The 18,618-nt window shown below is 44.8% G+C and overlaps 1 protein-coding gene across 2 annotated transcripts; it reads left to right on the top strand.

The window, feature by feature from the left end:
• Positions 1–12,032: 12,032 nt before the first annotated feature.
• On the top strand, positions 12,033–17,875 carry Tmem252 (transmembrane protein 252). Of its 2 annotated transcripts, XM_052188128.1 has the most exons (3): positions 12,033–12,428; positions 12,713–12,938; positions 15,740–17,875. In XM_052188128.1, exons 2-3 carry the CDS (start codon positions 12,721–12,723, stop codon positions 16,008–16,010), a joined length of 489 nt encoding a protein of 162 aa, XP_052044088.1. In that variant the 5' UTR covers positions 12,033–12,428; positions 12,713–12,720; the 3' UTR covers positions 16,011–17,875. The 2 variants fall into 2 exon arrangements, with proteins under 2 accessions (XP_052044088.1, XP_052044084.1); XM_052188124.1 differs by lacking the exon at positions 12,033–12,428 and having other exon boundaries at positions 12,468–12,938.
• Positions 17,876–18,618: the final 743 nt, after the last annotated feature.

Raw genomic sequence — 18,618 nt, 5'->3', positions numbered from 1 at the left:
ATTGTTTTGTTGCTACTTCATGACTGTAAATTTCTTACCATTATGAATTATAATGTAAAATATTTTGGAGATAGAGGTTTGCCAAAGGGGTCATGACCCACAAGTTGAGAACCACTGCTCTAACGTGCCCTTCACAGTATAGATTAATGAACGCACCATCTTCTTTACATTCTAGAAGGTTGCTTGTCTCCCTTATTAAAAGACAAAGCTCCCATTTCATCTACTGTGCTCTACTTGGTACCTGTGTCAAGGCCTGGCAAGCAGAGCTAGGCTGTTCACCAAATATTTCTGGCTCCTCAGGCTGTCTGGGCCTTTATTACATTTACTCTTTGGCTCCTTAGGGTTGTTGGGAGTATAGTGCCAATTATTATCAATGAGTTACAACAAAGTGACTTGTGAACCTCTGGGACAAATGTTAACTACCAGCTCAGGACCCTGGAGACTTAGGTTTAGTTTTCTCTTGTGGCTGCCACTGCATAGCTGCTGATCATCTGGGTCCTAAAGTGACAGCAGTGTCAGCTTGCAAGCAGAGTCCAGGCAAACTATGGTGAGCACTGTAACTGAGCAGGAAACTTTCAACATTTAAAGTCACTAAGATCTAGAATTGTTTGCTACGAAACAAGGCCTTTTGTGATCTGGTTAATATCTCAAAAGGAAATGTTCTCAACAAATATGGTGAGCCTATTGTTTAGAAACCATTAAGAAGCAGCAATGAGCAATTTTACCATTGATTGTAAATTTGCTAAGCAAAATTGCTCATCTTAAAACACAGGATGTAACATGGAGAGTGTTGCAGGTGGCCTTGAGGTCACTGATTCTATTAGAACTCAGCATCCTCTAGAACTCAGCATCCTCAAGAACTCAGCATCAGCAAGAACTCAGCATCCTCAAGAACTCAGCATCCTCAAGAACTCAGCATCCTCAAGAACTCAGCATCCTCTAGAACTCAGCATCCTCAAGAACTGAGCATCAGCAAGAACTCAGCATTAGCAAGAACTCAGCATCCTCAAGAACTCAGCATCAGCAAGAACTCAGCATCCTCTAGAACTCAGCATTCTCAAGAACTCAGAATCTTCTAGAACTCAGAATCCTCTAGAACTCAGCAGACTCTAGAACTCAGCATCCTCTAGAACTGAGCATCCTCAAGAACTCAGCATCCTCAAGAACTCAGCATCCTCTAGAACTCAGCATCCTCAAGAACTCAGCATCCTCAAGAACTGAGCATCCTCAAGAACTCAGCATCCTCAAGAACTCAGCATCCTCAAGAACTCAGCATCAGCAAGAACTCAGCATCCTCAAGAACTCAGCATCAGCAAGAACTCAGCATCCTCAAGAACTCAGAATCTTCTAGAACTCAGAATCCTCTAGAACTCAGCATCCTCTAGAATTCAGCAGACTCTAGAACTCAGCATCCTCTAGAACTCAGAATCCTCTAAAACTCAGCATACTCTAGAACTCAGTATCTTCTAGGCTTGGTGGGAGCTTAGGATACCTACTTACAGAAGTACTGTGCTAATTAGAAACAATAAGCAGATAGTCCCAGAATATTGTGATCTCAGCAGATTAGAGAGATTGTGTTAAGTGTATTTTTTTTATAATGGAACACATGAAGTAAGAAATCTAAGGAACTATTTTAACAAAGATATTTACTACTCCTCTTTCCTATAGAACAGTAGCAGATTGATCCCTGTCTTTCTTTTATCCATCTTTTACAAATACTGCAATCTGAGTTTCTTTTTAAACCTCCTGCTAAATATAGGGGTTATCACTTATGTTTAAATTCCATTTTAAAAAAAGAAGTGTTTGTGCTAGACAACAGGGACTCACATTAAATAAACAGATGGATTGAGTAAGAGTGACGTAAAGAAAAAAAGAGTCAGCATTTTGCTCCTCGGTGATTTTAAACAGGAACTGGGGCTCCTCTCTTTCTGAAGCTCCCAATTTATTTATAAGACAAAACAAATAGGGCTTTGTGATTTTTTACCCTTATCCAAGTTCAGTGAGCTCTTCATCCTGATAGATTTAAATGAAGGTCTTCAGAAATCTGGGCTCAGAATCCCACAGGAGTTTGCAGCGACTGTCAAGCCATGTTCACAGCTTGACTAAGCTCCTGGCTGTGAGAGAACGTCTCTCAGCATAAATATAGGATGCGTCATCTTTCCACATCTCAACACACCTGTAACTGAGCAACACATCCCTCAGGAACACGTCATCCACCCTGTGATATTTTCTAGAAGAAACATGATGCTCCAAAGGTTAGTGTTTGTTTCTAGGATATTAATAACAAAAAAGAAAAATCTCATTTCCTATTTCGACTAAGGATGCTGCTGCCATGAAAGCATCCAAAACATAGGGGAAGAGAAATCAAATTAAAAATGTTTGGGATACACATTTTCTCCTTCTCAGCCCATCAATTACTCTGCTTTCTGCTTTAGCCCTGTCCTTGATCCCCACCAATCAGTTGCTCTGCTTTCTGCTTTAGCCCTGTCCTTGATCCCCACCAATCAGTTGCTCTGCTTTCTGCTTTAGCCCTGTCCTTGATCCCCACCAATCAGTTGCTCTGCTTTCTGCTTTAGCCCTGTCCTTGATCCCCACCAATCAGTTGCTCTGCTTTCTGCTTTAGCCCTGTCCTTGGTCCCCACTTAGTCAATGGAAGGAAGAACTGGATTGTACAAGAAACATTTAAAAAGCTACGAAAGTCCAGATCTCAAGGTTCTCCAAAGCTGGCACTTCCTCTTTTCTCCAACATCTCATCCTTTGGTGTAGAAGAGATAAAAAGACCAGGTGTACCCCAGGATGGTGTATTACTAAGGTTCACTCCAAATACAGAATCACTAGAAATGGATGTTTTCAAAAACCATATTGTTCTGCTGGTAAAAATAACCAAACGAAATATAAAGAACAGTCTTAGCTCTATACACAATGTCCGCTCACATCCTAGTGCCCTCAGGGGAGAAGGGGACATCTAATTGTTAGCCTGAGTATACTTGTCTGCCTTTCCCCAGTCTTCCAGTTACACTGAAATAACAAAAAGAAAAGCTACAACACCAGCTTGGGTATTTTGAAGGTTTGTGTAAATATAATTTGACAGGCAATAAAGAGAAAACCAAAGAAAGGCTATAACAAAACTCAGTTTGTACGCATATGTACTGGAGGGGCTTCGAGCTCAGGGTTTTGGGGGTCAGGGAATATAGGAGCTTGGTCAGTAATTATCTGGTCCATAAATTAAATTGTGAGCTGGTGGGCCACTCAAGATTCCCCCAGATCCATCCTATGCAGGGCTTCTAATGGGGTTCTGGTGGCTCCCATACTAAAGACTTAACATCTGCTTAAACACTGACGAAGCCAGTGTGTCCCTCAGAAGGGTCAACAGGGTCAACTGAGCAGAGATGCAGACAGGATGACGCTCTATGTTCCTAAGCTAGAGGTGGGGTGAGCAAAGAAATAGGGAGAAGGCAAGAAATCACAGCTTGGCTTCTTTTATGTCAGAGGTTCTTGGGAACAAATTAAAATGGGGAGAGGAAGCTCTCTCACCAAGGGAATCTACTGCACAGCTGACAGTTCTCCCCCATATTCCAGAAGCTGGCTGCTCCCCCATAACCTTCATTCACTGGGAGGCTGAATTAGCCATGCAATAGAAATGCAACAATGTGGAAGAAACACTCAGACTTCCAGACCATGAAGTCACCATTGTATAAAATTGATGCAAATACAAATAGACACATGAATATTAAGTATCAAGAAACTGGCCACCTAGTTCTGCAGGGAGAAAGAGGGAAAAGATTTCCTGAAGCCTTGTATCCCTCTCAGAGCTTGCAAGGGAGGAGACAAAGGGAATAGGGAAAAGAACAAACAAACAACCAGAGATGATTTTTCCAGTCTTGCAGACGTCATAAACTATCATTAAAAAACTTTCCTTTTATTCGATTCATGTTAATCTACAAAACTTTTGCCTTTACCGTTTACAACCGGTGACAATTTTGAGCCCCAGAAGATGTGTAGCAATGCTGGAAGGTGAAGCTGATTGCCAGGGGAACCGGCCAGGGTCTCTACTAAACCTGGTGCAAAGTACAGGAGAGCTCTGCCTAAAGTATCCTTAGCGCGGAGGCTGCTGGGACGACTGCCTCCTCTAGGTGCCCCCCAACCCTGAGCTGTAGTGAACATCCTTGGTACTCCCTCCCCTCCTCCCCACACCCCCAGCTTTAGTGAACATCCTAGCTTTGGGGTTCAAAATTATACCTCCTGGTTTTTGTGACTGAGACCTACACCGATGCTTGGTACCTTTTGGGAAATAGTTGCAGCAGGCACAGTCTAAGCGCAATTGATGCTCTTTGTTGCTACATGCTAATTCTTTTTTTTTTTTGACCATTTCCTCAATTAATTTTCTTTTTTTAAAATATTTTTATTTTCTATATTCTTTGTTTACATTCCAAATGATTTCCCCTTTCCCGGATCCCCCCTCCCCATATGTCCCATAACCCTTCTTCTTTCCATCCCTTCTCCAATCACCTCCCTCCTTTTTCTCTGTCCTTATATTCCCTTCCCATGCTAGATCAATCCTTTCCAGGATCAGGACCCTCTCCATACTTCTTCATAGGAGTCATTTGTTATGCAATTTGTGCCTTGGGTATTCAGAGCTTCTGGGCTAATTAATATCCACTTATCAGCGATTGCATTCCACGTGTATTCTTTTGTGATTGGGTTACTTCACTTAGGATGATATTTTCCAGATCAAACCATTTGCCTAAATTTGCTAATTCTTTTTAGAAGCTTCCTCTGTGCTAGGTAATATGCATTTTTAAATAAATAAGTCTCATAAATTCATAATCATTTACGTTCCAATTTAAGATTATATTTTCTCAATTCTTTGATTTTTTTATTACCATTTTCTTTCTCTTGTGCTGGGAATGTTGGTCTATGTTCACTATATATACATTATCCATAATGTATAAAAAATTAAACGACATCTTATGTTTTTAAGAACAATATTACACAATGTCATTTGTGGGATTTGTTTTAGAGAAGGCTCTCTCCCACTAAATGGAAATCTTTATTTTGTGTTTTCTTAAGACAATGGCTTACTTTAGGGTATGTGGTAATCCTGATAAGAAAAGAAAGCTCTCTGCCTGGCATGCCTGGACACAGTCTTTCTCTCTGTGATTAAAGGTAGACTATAATCCACAACTTTTCTTGAGTCGATCAGGGAGCTGAGGTAGAAAGTTAACCACGTGGCCAAGCCCGAGCCAAGAGCCCTCACGGCAAGCTGGGACAGAAGGCCTAGATAACCTAAGGCTGGACCCAGGAAGTGGGGACCTGAAGACCTCACGATTTAGGAAGACTGATTCAGCTCCAACTTTTATCTTCTTCTTTATTTTTATATACACATGTGTGCTGTTTGCCTCCATGTATACCTGCACATCGTGTGTGAGCATCATACATGTGCAGTGCCTGTGGCAGCCCGAGGAGCCTGAGGCTGGAGTTACAGACGTTGTGAACTGCCACGCAGATGCTGGGAATCAAACCTGGATCCTCTGGAAGAACAGCCTGTGCTTCTAACGGCAAAGCCGTCTCTCAGCTAATACCTTTGTGAGTTGTTAGGTCCCAAGTGTGGGCTGACGTGAGCGCACGGGACCAGTGGGCACTGCAGATACTTACAGGCTCATAGACACTGTTCTAATGATCTTGGTCATACGGTTACAGGGGAGTGCTGACGGCCCCCTGGAGCTCCAATAAACGGCTGGACTGAGCTGGCAGAAAAAGAGGAAATTTTGCCATCACGACACAGTGAAATCCCACATGGTTGGAGAAAGAAAGGGAAGAGAAAGAATCCTTTACTTCTAGAGGAGGCCCAGAAAACCATGCGGAGATCAGAACACTAACTAGAGTTAGTGCTGGAGAGAGGGCAGGCCCCTAAGACAGCCCCAACCCAGTCTGAAGCCTGAGGAACACCTGGGTGACAGGGAAGTCAGTCTCTGCTTCCATACCTTTCTAGCAAGCAACAACTGGCAGTGTAGCAGTTTGAATTAAATTCTCCCCTTAGGCTCTTAGGGAGAGGCATTATTTGAAAGGATGTGGCTTTGTTGGAGTGGGCGTGGCTTTTTGTTGGAGTGGATGTGGCTTTGTTGGGGTGGGTGTGGCATTGTTGGAGTGGGTGTGGCTTTGTTGGAGTGGGTGTGGCGTTGTTGGAGTGGGTGTGGCTTTGTTGGAGTGGGTGTGGCTTTGTTGGAGTGGGTGTGGCTTTGTTGGAGTAGGTATAGCCTCATTGGAGGAAATGTGTCACTGGGGGTGAGCTTTGAGGTTTTAGAAGCTCAAGCCAGGCTTAGTCAGTCTCTCTCTCTCTCTCTCTCTGTCTCTCTCTCTCTGTCTCTCTCTCTCTTGCCTGCTGACCCAGGTATAGAATTCCTGGCTCCTTCTCCAGTAGCATGTCTGCCTGCACACTGCCATGTTTCTTACCATGATGATAATGGACTAAACCTCTGAACCGGTAAGACAACCTCAATTCCATTTGCCTTTATAGGAGTTGCTGAGGTCACAGTGTCTCTTCACAACCATAGCCCTAACTAATACAGGCAGTAAACCTATTGCTGAGAGAACAGGCCAGAATGACAAGACCCTACCCCCATCAGCCACACCCCCGCCACGAGGTGCACATGCATGGTAAAGATATGAAGTCAGGATGCAAGAGGAACATTGAGGACCCCCCTTGCCCCCACCACCACCACCACCTTGAGAAGGCTGGTCCTTTTTGCAAGCATCAATAATGAGCCAAAGAGGCACCACATTCATTCTCCCTCCCATGCCAATTGATGGTAGTGGGACATGTGTCCCGTGTCCAGTGAAGGCATGGACACGTCTTATCTCCATCTTGACTGTCTATATCTGGCATTCAATGATAAATGGCAAAAAATTCATGAAATTCTTAGGCAAATGGATGGACCTAGAAAAATCATCCTGAGTGAGGTAACCCAATCACAAGAGTATACACATGGTATACACTCCCTGACAAATGGATATTAGCCCAGCAGCTCAGAATACCCAAAATACAACTCACAGACCACATGAAGCTCAAGAAAAAAGGAATACCAAAGTGTGAATTCTTTGATCCTTCTTAGAAGGGGGACTCAAAATACCCATGGCTCACAGCCAACCAATAGACTGAGCACAGGGTTCCCAATGAAGGACTTGCTAGAGAGAGGACTTGCAGCCCCATAGAAGGAACAATAATATGTACCAACCAGTACCCCCAGAGCTCCCAGGGACTAAACCACCAACCAAAGATTATACATGGAGGGACCTATGGCTCCAGTTGCATATGTAGCAGAGGATGGCCTTTTCAGACATCAGTGAGAGGAGAGGCCATTGGTCCTGTGAAAGCTTATTCCCCAGTGTAGGGGAATGCCATGTCAGGAAAGTAGGACGGGGGGGGGGGGGGTTGGTAAGCAGGAGGAGGGGGGTGGGATAGGTATTTTTTTCCCCAGAGGGGAAACGAGGAAAGGAGATAACATTTGAAATGTAAGTAAAGCAAATATCTAATAAAAAGAAAAAAGAAAGAAAAAAGAAAAAAAAGATGTCAGGCCAACTGGTTTTATGTGTGAATTTTTAACATCATTGAAGGACATGAAAATTTTTGCTTAAATCATTCAAAAAGAAAAAAATGGTAATAAACAAGAGCCAGGAGGAGGGGAAACAGGAGTTCAATATTAAGGGGGTGTCATGAAATGGAACATGAAATGTTCTGCAGTAGATGTGCAGGATGTCTCTTTTTAATTTTCTAGGGAACAGAAGAAATCAAGTCTGTTCTGGTTTATGTCAATTGTGTTGGAAGTTAAGCTCTTTCTATAACAAACTTTTCTTCTCGTTCGGTCCACAGATGTGACAAGATTCAATCATGACCAGACTTGACAGAATCAGGAGGAAGAATGTCTACTAGTCTCTTCAAACATTGCTTGAAAAATAGAATCTATGCTGATTACTGAGGGGATTGGCCTAGAACCCCACAAACAAAGGGGGCCCCATCCAGTTCTGGATCTGCTCAGAGTCTCTGTCTGGGTGACCTACAGGTTCACAGTGGGCGACTCAGTGACTGCCTTCTTCCCATGCTAGGAATTTCCTGACTTGTTGTTTGTTCTTTGCCAATCTCAAGATCTCCCTTCATTTCAATCTTCTCCTGAGTGGGAGAGGGGAAGGAGGAGGCAGAGGAAAAGGTTTAAAAAGCAAAGAAAACAAGAAGCAGGAAGTGACTGGCGCTCAGTGAACCCTCAAGTGTGAAAGGCTAATCCAGAAACCACTTAATAATCAGCACCATGAGGTCAGACCTGGTGGCATCTCCTGTTACGCACATGGTGCCTTCTCTGCCTCCTGCAGAGCCTTGCTTCCTGAACCCAGGTGACCTTCCGAAGTCTTCACTTTTGCTTCACCTGTGCTTGGCAACAGACCCTTCCTGTGCCACAGCCTCCACAAGTCATCAGCTGCTTCTGAGCTACCACAGGCCTGTTTTCAAGACACTGGCCTGTGTATGCTGGAAACAGAAATCTGGGTGTAGAGGACTGGGCCCATGTCCTAAGGCCCTCACTGTGCTACAGGGTGTGAGAGAAAAAGTCAATTTCCAGGGTGTTCTAATGTGAACCCCGGAGGCAGGACAGTGCCGGGAACTCAGGCCACACACAATGTTCAGGACATACAGTGCTCATAGATCTGTCAAGCTCAAGGGAACAGTGTTGACAGTCGTTTACATCTTAAAATGTTTGGCTGATGGCCAAATAGCATGTTACTGTTGAAACTCCAGATCCCCAAACTCCAAAAGGCAGTCCAGATAGCCAGAAGTGAACTCAGTCTGGACTGTAGGAGGATTTCTGGTGGTGGATAATAGCTAGTATTCCTCAAGAACTTGAAAAGCTGGTTCCTCCCCCACCAAAAGGAGCCATTTCCCTTGTCACTGGCAGAAGGGACAAATGGCTCTCAGTGTTCCTATTAGCATACCGAAGTCCTGGCCTCCAGGACCCCTCAGTATAAGCACCTGTTATACATTTTAGGGTTCATTCCAGGATGCCAGCCCTTCTTACCTCCTCCTTAAAACTCCCTCCAGCTCCTGGCCTTCCCTCCTCACAACTACTCAATCTCCTTATAACCCTGCTATCACGAATATATTCTCTCTCTCCTCCTGCTTCTCTTGCAGCCACACCCAGTCTGCTGGCTGTGTTGAGTCTACTTCTTTCTCTTTCTGCTCTGGACTCTTCCAGATGCTTCTGACTCTCTCTCTCTCTTTCTCTCTCTCTCTCTCTCTCTCTCTCTCTCTCTCTCTCTCTCTCTCTCTCTCTCTCTCTCTCTCTCTCTCTCTCTCTCATCTACAATACAAACCTTCTCCTTAACCATACTGTGGAGTAGTTGAAGGCGCCTTGGAGTCAGCATAGAACACACCCAGACACCAAATTCTCAGCACAAAGGAGATTTTATTACCTAAGAAGGGACAGGTGGGGAGAGAGGATGCTCCCTTTGGATTGGACAAAGACAGTACAGGTGTCTCTGAAGGAGTGTTTTTTTTTTTTTTTTTTTTTTTTTTTAAGGAGAAAAGGGGAGGAGTCTGTGTGAGGATGCCTTGGACATGTTAGCCGGTGTAGCTGAATAATGAATTTTTGATTTCTGGACCTTGGTGTTTCGAAAGCTGGACCTTGGAGGTTGTAGCCAAATAAGGGAACAGACCTTGGTTTGACAAGGGGGGGGGGGGCAGGACGTCCTGACGCCATGTTTGCAGCACTTGGGCCTGTTAGCCCTTCAGCTGTAAGTTCATACAACTGTCAGACACTTGCACTGATCGGCAGATTTTTAGGGAGTGGGTCAGAAATAGACTGATTTAAAGGTAAGGCATCTTCTATGCGTCTCTTATGGAGGAAACAAAATCAGGGATGGAGGAGCGAGGCTTGACTTCACTGGTTCTTAGCGTCATTCTCTTGGATACAGCCACAGGACCCATTTCCCCTCCAGTCCCAGGCGTCCTCTGTGAGCATAAAACCCCCCTTCATCATTCTGTAGTTTCCCTTCCGGTGGACTCTCATTCCGTGATCAGCCCTAGGTAGGAACAAGCAGATATACAAAGGAGACTGCTCCAGAAGACAGGGTAAAGGCAGAGAGCTCCACCAAAGGAACAACGGGTTCAGGAAGTGACCCCCCAAGAAAGCGTCCTGGTGTTTGCAGGCCCTACTGCTGTTCTTTTGATTGTGTCCAGCTCTGAAGCTGTGGGAGCTGCTCTCTTCTGCCATTACAGCTCTTCTGTTCAGGTTTCTTCTGCCCCTCTTAGATGTCCAAAGAGTAAGACACGTCCTCTCTGAGTGTGGTATTTCAGCACTGTTTTATTTCTTGAAATGTTTTTACTTGATCATTTCTGGAGTATCGAAGAGGCTTAGTGACTATAGAACATGCAACTACTTAAATATAAACATTTAATAATGAACATAACACACCCAGGCGCTTCAAGGCCCTTGGTTTCCCTCGATCACCAAGAAGGAAGGATACACAGTCCCTAGACACTTCTCATTCCCACAGTAGTGTTTTCTCTCCACTCTACTAAGACGTTGAAGAGTCTCCTCCACTTTCTCTCTTGATGCCATATCTCTCCTCAAACTCTTAGAATAGCCTATCCCCAGAAACATCCTTTTGCTTTTATATACATTTGATATGAAGAAACTGGGCCCTTCCTTCCCCCAATTCTCTATAATTTTGCTTTATTTCCCTGAAATTTTCAGCGAGACACAACCATCTTCTACATCATCAACACAACCAGACACTGCTCTGGAATGACAGGCGCCACCTCCGGGATGCTGGAGAGGAAGAAACCTGACTGGAAAACTGTGTCTTTTGTTGATGCTGAAGGAGGAGAAGGAGGGAGATGCCACATGTTACTGTCTGGAATCAGATCACTAGGTACAGCTCACCCTCAAATGGAGGGGACTATTACATAGGAACGGGAGTCATCAGAGACCGTCACGGGAATGGAAAACAGAGGGAGATAAGGGCTAGACCACAAAGATAATAAGCATAGAAGATGAGAGTGGTTCAAGGTTGGAATTAAAGCTAATATATGTAGGGTCAGTAGGCGGAACGAGGAAGTGCCTGCAATTGTTCTTTTTATCTCTAGTGTCTTCCTGACTCTCCTAGCTCTAACTCAGAGGTGGAACTAAGGAAATGTCCGGTACAAGGCTAAAGAATCTAAGTATAAATACTATGACTCTGCACAAATAAACACCTCCCAGCTGGAAAAGCAAACGACAGGGGATGACAATGGAGGAACGTGGAAAGCGTCTAGGTAGGAGTGACTCAGGAACCCCAGTGGGGAGACGTGTCTCGGTGTGGACGTGCCAAGGCACTAAGTAAAGGAAAGGTAGGAAGTGAGGCCTGAAGCAGGATCGGCAGTAAGGTGTTTATAACTACAGACTGCAGAGATGAAAGAAAAAAACTTCAGGCAGAGTGCATAAGGCAGCTTCCAGAACATTCTTAGGGCAATGCGACAGAGCAGAGATGGAAGGAAGAGGGTGAGGGTGAGGAACACCCTTTGGCAGCATCTGCTAAGACACATTTGACCTAAGATGTCTTGTAGGGAGAAGGTTTCAGATTTTTCAGAGCCTTTCATCTGCTACTGTGCCCTGTGGAACTGTGTGGGGGACAGAGAGTAGGGTGAAATGGGAGGAATTTATGACAGCACTTTCTTGGTATCCGTGATAGCTTTATCATGCTGTAGCTTTATACATTTATAAGGGAGAATGCCCTTAGGTCAAATGCCTGTGGATCTTTTTTTTTTTTTTTTTTTTTTTTTTTTTGAGAGCAGGAAGAGACTTGGGTGAAACACATAAAATGAACCAGGTATGGTGGCCTGCACTAAAGCCACACAGAATAAATACTTAACGGGCACCTGTCAGTCAGAGGGGATGATGGGTTGCAACATCTGCACCCCAACAACAGGAAAATTCAGGAACAGAATTCAAATAGCAGTTATTACACCTGGTCCCTCCCCCCCGCCCCCCCACCTCCAGTCCCTTCTCCAGTGTGCTCCTTCTCCTCCTGGAATTCTCTCAACAGAAAGATCAACAATCAACAGAAAGATCACTTCCTGGCCTGCTCCCACGGAATTTTCCCAGTACTGGGACTATTGGGACAATGAAGGGCAGAGACACTGACGCAGCAGGCAAGACAGAGCACTAAGAGCCTTGGCAAAATGTCCTTTTAGTACGGAAAGAGAAAATGAAATCGGGAAAGGACTCTTTGCCAAACAATGAAGGCAATAGTTTATAGAGAGATGCTAATGTCTCTAACTTTAGTACAGGCTTCCCTATAGCGAGGGTTGAGAGACCTGTGCCTTCACAATCAAAAGGATTCAGACCTCTCCTCTAGTACCTGGGAGCAGCTGAGGTCCCACCCACCAACCAGGAACTGACTGGGTACGTGCAGCCTCCCCTTCCTGGAGGACACAGTGTTATGTTTCTAGGTTCCCCCGGAGGATATTACAGTAACTTTCAGTGGTTAATGAATAGCTTCCCGGTGCCTGCTTCATTTAATTGTTCAAAGGCCATTTGTTCCTGTGTATAAGGCTGTGACCTGGCTAGTGAGCGCTCTTCCCCCAGCAGGCCTGGAAGCAGAGGAGTGGCAGGGTCAGACTAGCTCCAGAGAAGAAGAATGCAGAACAGGACTGGGCTGATTCTTTGCGCTCTCTCCCTCCTCACAGGCTTCCTGATGATCTGTCTGGGGGGCTTTTTCATCTCCAACTCCATCTTCCACTCCCAGAGGAATCTGGTCGTGGCCTATGTGCTTCTGCCTATGGGCTTTGTGATCCTTCTGAGTGGAATTTTCTGGGGTACCTACCGCCAAGCAAATGAAAACAAAGAGATGTTCAACCATGTACTCAGACAGCACCTTGCCTTCCAGGACCTTCCCCTGGCCACTGTAGACAGGTATGTGCTGAGCGCCAGAGGGTGTGAGAGGGTGTGAGAGGGGCTGAGAGGGGCTGAGAGGAGTCACCACAGTGTGGGAAGGGGAGTGGAAGTACAGTCCTATAGTGGAGCCACTTACAGGAGGCTATGCAGCAAGGCTCCAAATACCACCATTGGACGATTTGCTCTGGAGCTGTTGTGCCTGGGGGGAGCAGGGCTGTCTTTGGGGGGAAAACAATAACATAAGAGGGAATTTTCTTACGGCAAGATCCTCATGCCCACGGTAAAAAAATTAAGGGCACAACCCTTAGATTCTTCCTACATTTGGGGGTTGATTTAAAGGCAGGTGATGGTTAGATGGTCCCGATAACCTGGTTACTGAATTATTAAAACAAAACAAAACAAAATCCCAGACCAAGTTCTAGCCACAATAAATGATCAAGCAGATGTCAAGTCAGTCCTGCAACTTCTGTAGCTAAGGGAAGTTCTAGATGACTGACCTTTTAAGTGTCATGTGTACACACACACTGCAATATTTCTTGGCCTTAAGACAGATCAAATTAATTGATACGTGCCGTAGATAGGTAAACACTGAAAACGTTATGGCAAGTGATATCTGACAAACAGAAAGAACAGCCACTGTACTATTTCTGTTCCTATCAAGAGCTACCATAGCCACTTACACCACAGCCTTTTCTACCAACACTAAGAGCTACCACAGCCACTTACACCAAGTAGCTACTGCAGACAGGAAGTAAAACAGTGGTTCCCAGGACTGGGATGTGTGTGGGAGAAAAGAAGAGTTATTATTTAATGATCATTGGGCTGTAGTTTGGAGTGATATAAAAATTCTAGGGATAAGTTTGCAGCAATATAAGATCACTAATATCACTAATGCCCTCACAAGTAATACATGTTATTTATATTTTACCCAAAGGGGAGGGGAGATTCAGGCAACCTCACAGTTGGCTAACTTAGCATTGATCTTCTAATTTTTGACCAAATACAAGAACATTGTTCTTAAGGTATAGGGTGTCTTAAGGCATAGGATGTAAGAATCTGTAAGTCCTTTTGTGCTTTTCATACACGAGTAGGAAGATCATAAAAGGTTTTAATTATCCCGTGTACTTTGAATAAGAGTCCTCTTACCAGTGACTCTACATTGTTGGCATCCATCACACCAGAGACAACAATCAGAATCCATTTCCAAGGTCAGTTAGATTAACTAGGGATTCTTTGGGTTTCATCTTAAATTAAGATAACAGAGTGATTTAGAAGGTATGCCTAGAGTGATTGTGTGTGTATACGTTTGTGTTTTTGTGTATGCAGGTCTGTATATTTTTGTGTGTGTTCATGCATGTGTGTGCATGTATATATGTTTGTATGTGCATTTGTATGTGCATTTGTGTCTATGTCCTTGTGTGTTTGCGCATGTGCATGTTTCTGCGTGTGTTTGTGTGTTTGGCTTTGTGTGTGTGCACATGAGTGTATATGTATCTGTGTGTATGTTTGTGCAGGTGTTTGTGAGTATGTGTGTGTGTGTGTATGTGTGTATCTATCCTATGAGTTCTTGCTAATAGCAAATGATGCATCTGAAATTTACCAACACACTCATATATTCCCTTGTCTGGAGTATTTGAAAGTAAATCGTGACTATCTTGACACCCCTCACTGCCCCTTCCTGCTGCATCATAAGACGCTCAGTGCACAGAGGCAACCTGGAAAGTTCCATATCTTAAAAGCTTACACTCAAAATAGCTAGGCAGAGACATCCAAGTGAGCGTTCCTCCAGTGGCGGAATTCATGGGAGCAATCTTTTCAGCAGTCTCTCAAGTGGTTCCAGGGTAGCGCTCACCTTTCTGTCCCCATGACTCAACCATGGCTATTCCTGGGAAAGGTCAAGACTTACATCGTACAGTAGACAGCTCCTTCTGCTATTTAGCCCTTGGCTCTGTGATATTTGGAGCGGAGCAGCAGCTACAAATGGCAGGTCCTGCTCTGTTGTGGTTACCCTCCATAAACACTCCCTTTGGCACTGGATAGATCACCTCTATAAATACACAACTCATGTGGGCTCACCCTGCCTCGCTTCCTCTTGCCACACCCCCACCTTCATTCATGATGGAGGAGCCAGAAGCATTTAGAAATTAGTTAGATGGGCAAGATGACCAGCATTCCCATCAGGTGGGGCAGATGACTCTTAACCACGGGTAGGCTGGCATTCCTGCTCTGCAGGGGAAAGCCTCACGAAGCTCTCAGCTGATGCCCTTTGCAACCAGAGTGTTTCCCATGTTTTCTCTGAAACCAGCTGCCTAGGTCTTGAAAATGGGTCAGGAGAGAGTGGTAGCATTTATTCCGTCATGGACCTGCCTGTCACGAGTGGTTTCCATTCATTATTTTGTTGCTTGTGAAGGTCTGAGGTCTTGAGAGCAGTGGAGTAGAAGATGATGTGTGTGAATGGTAACAAGGATTGAGTACTGCGAAAGAGAGGTGGGACATGGTCAAAGTCCCTGTGTCACCTAAGTTGATAGGGTTGATGATGCACTGAATGGCTGCTTCTCGGACTGAAAGAGCAAGCAAGGTGGACTTGCTTCGAATGCTGTCCGGAACAGGAAGGTCTGTTATGTCTGAAGGTGACGGGGGTTCTTCTGGGAGGATGTGCAGTTTTTAGAAACCGGTGATATCAGAAAAGTACATATGTTTCAAACTCTGTTTCTTAGCAGTTTAGCTTCACACAACGTTAAGTTGAGAGAGGCAGACATACGCTTCCTCACCTCCGAGGCCTAAATAACACGTGCACATTTGTGGGTTTCTTTCCACAGGCCTGACTTTTATCCCCCGGCTTATGAAGAGAGCCTGGATGTTGAGAAACAGGCCTGCCCTGCAGGATTCCCTCCTCCTCTGTATACAGAGACAAGCCTTGAACTTGAAGACCTTGAAGATGAGAGTGACCTGCAAGCAGAGGCCCCGCCACCCTACCAGGAGATCATGGCAGATGCGGCAGCTACAAGGAAGGCACAGGATGCTGAGGAGCCAAGCCCAGTGCTGAAGGCAGGGAGTGCCCTCCAGCTCTCAGAACTCATCAGCTGCTGAGAAGAGAGGCTGGCCAGGGACTGGGAAGTTGCTCTGTCACCCTGCACTGGAACAAGGCCACCATGGGTTCCAGGGACTCAAGTTTAGCCTTTCAAGGACAGCAGGAGGTCCAAGAAGGGGGTAGCCACCAGCAGGCCATGGGTACAGAAAATTCCCACAAAGCCCAACCTAGATGAACCTTTGAGAAGGTGTTTTCCACCTCATTCCTAACCTCGTCACCTCAGCCCAAGTCTGAGGATACGCTTGCTGGGGGTGGGACAGCTGTCCCTTCATACGATGCACCCAAAGAACCAAAGGAAAGGATGCCTGGGAGGCAGTCCTTCGTCACACGACTGACTGTGCTCCCTGAGTGACACCATCGTTCACACACACCAAGGGAGATGCCCTAGGAGCCTAGGAGTGTTATTTTGTATCATTGTATTTTAATTATGTGTGGTTTTTTTCTATACAAAGGAAAGAGACTGTAACATTTGCTTTCAAATGGTTCAAACACAACATGTTGAGTTATTTCTTTAAGAGGTCTTTGTACAAGCACACAGGAATTCTTATAGATTCAAGTTGACTAGATGGAAAACTTAATTCATGATACAGAGAATCAAGGGTGATGTTAATATACAACTTGCTATAAATTTTGTGAAGTTTGAAAAGTGTTTATATGTCGTTTTCAAAGATCCACCCCCGCCAAATTCAGAATTTAAGTGATTAAAACATGTAAGGCCATATCTCTATTACCAGGATGTTTTTTTTGTTTTGTTTTGTTGTTTTGTTTGGTGTCTCTGGATAGAGAACTACAATTCTAGATTTAACCCATTGGTCCCTCTTAGGTTTCATTTTCTCTGTGTGAGTTTTTAAAATCAGAGAACAGGTTGGTGGAAGGACGCTCAGCAGGCTGTCTGTGAGGTGTCTGTGCCGATAGCATGCCTTTCAAACAGCAGGTCCAACTAAGCCTCCTGTGCAGGTTACTTAACCCCCACTCCATCTTTACAAGGTGAGAACCATGCCCATTCCTGTCCACCCAATGGTTCAACTGAGGCTGCAAGACTTCAAAAAAATGTGTCCAATAAAACAGTGGCCTGAAGGAAGATGAAGAACCCAAAGGATGCGAGGGAACTTACTTCGTACTTTTGCATTAGGCTAGAGGTGTCTTTCTTTCCTCCTCTCAGGATGCAGCTTAGACTGCTATCTCCATTTCAGAGGCGATCCCTAACAGAAAGCGATGTTCTGGGTCACTGCACTATCTTCCACCCTTGAAGGAGAAGGCTGGGTGGCCTTAGGTTTATTGGGCTTCTCAGTTAAAATATGTCAGCCTTGCTTCCTGCCTGTGAGCTGGGCCCTCGTCAGAGAGTTTTCCTACATCCTACTGACAGCTACAATGGCAGGCATGGGTGAGCCTTTGAAAACTCACAGGGAAGAATGAAGCTGTCAAGAAAGTGAGTCAACAAGGTGGGACTGGGTGTCCGCAGTCCCCTACACAGGTCAGGAACAGCCTGATCAACACTTGATGCCAAATGAACAAAGCCCTAGTCCATGACACACACCCTTGTGAATCTCTACTTTGACTCCACGACAATGAGAGAATGGCTAGATAGAAAGGCCACTGATGGTTGTTTAGCAGGAACGTGGTAGTTTATTAGCAGTGAAATTCATTACTCCTTTCTTGTCATTTCCTTTCATCCCTCTACGGGGCAGTTCCCCCTATGGGTCTGATTGGCCAGCATTATTGGACTTCTAACCAAATTCGCACGCAGAATAGATGGTTTCTGTACAGCTGTGGATGGCTTAAACAAATGTTCAACTCGGGTTGCATAAATTGTGGTAGTCTCTTCAAGGCAATAAATTTTGTATTGAGTCTTTTTAAAATTTATTTTGTGGGGTGTGTGTTGTGCATACGTGTGTGTGTGCACAAGTGTATGTATGTACACATGCATGGGGTGGCAAGGCCTGCTGTTTCAGGTAGGCTGGCTGGCAAGTGAATTTCCAAGGCTCTCCCTGATGTTCTTGGCACATGTGGGGATTAAACTAGCACCTCCTGCTTTCATGGCAAACACACTTACCCACTGAGCCACCTGCCCTCAGACTTTCCTCCCCGTCCCCCCGGCTTTTGTCACCTTTTGGATCAGAAAATGAATCAGCAAAGGAACGTAAGTCTTGGTAACATTCTTCACATTATAAAGATGAGTTTGCATTTCTGCAAACCCAGGCAAGATTGACCGCAGCGGTTGCTTCCTTTTTAAAAGGAACTAAAGACGGGCATGATGACACTCAACTGCAACCCAAGCACTTGCCAAGTAGAGGCTGAAGGATCAGGAGTTCAAAGTCAGCCTTGGATGCATAGTAAGTTAGAAGCCAGCCTGGGCTACAAGAAACTCTGTCAATGAACAAAGGAAAGGAGGGATGGAGGGAAAAAGGGAAAAAGGGAAAAAGAAAAAGATCAGCACCAATTCATATTCCTTCACATGTTTCTAAATACATGTACATGTACATGACAAGAGTCAAGAACCTGTGTGTTATCCAAAGCAGTCTTGTATTTTAGAATTCCTTCAACTAGAATCTAGTGGGCAAGTCAAACCAATATGTCCTACCGTAATAAATGATAACTTATTTTCCC

Source organism: Apodemus sylvaticus, chromosome 1, assembly GCF_947179515.1.
Source record: "Apodemus sylvaticus chromosome 1, mApoSyl1.1, whole genome shotgun sequence".
In the NCBI taxonomy this organism is placed as follows: Eukaryota; Metazoa; Chordata; class Mammalia; order Rodentia; family Muridae; genus Apodemus; species Apodemus sylvaticus.
The sequence above is the reverse complement of the archived record's forward strand: the minus strand, read 5'-3'. Positions and strand labels throughout refer to the sequence as shown.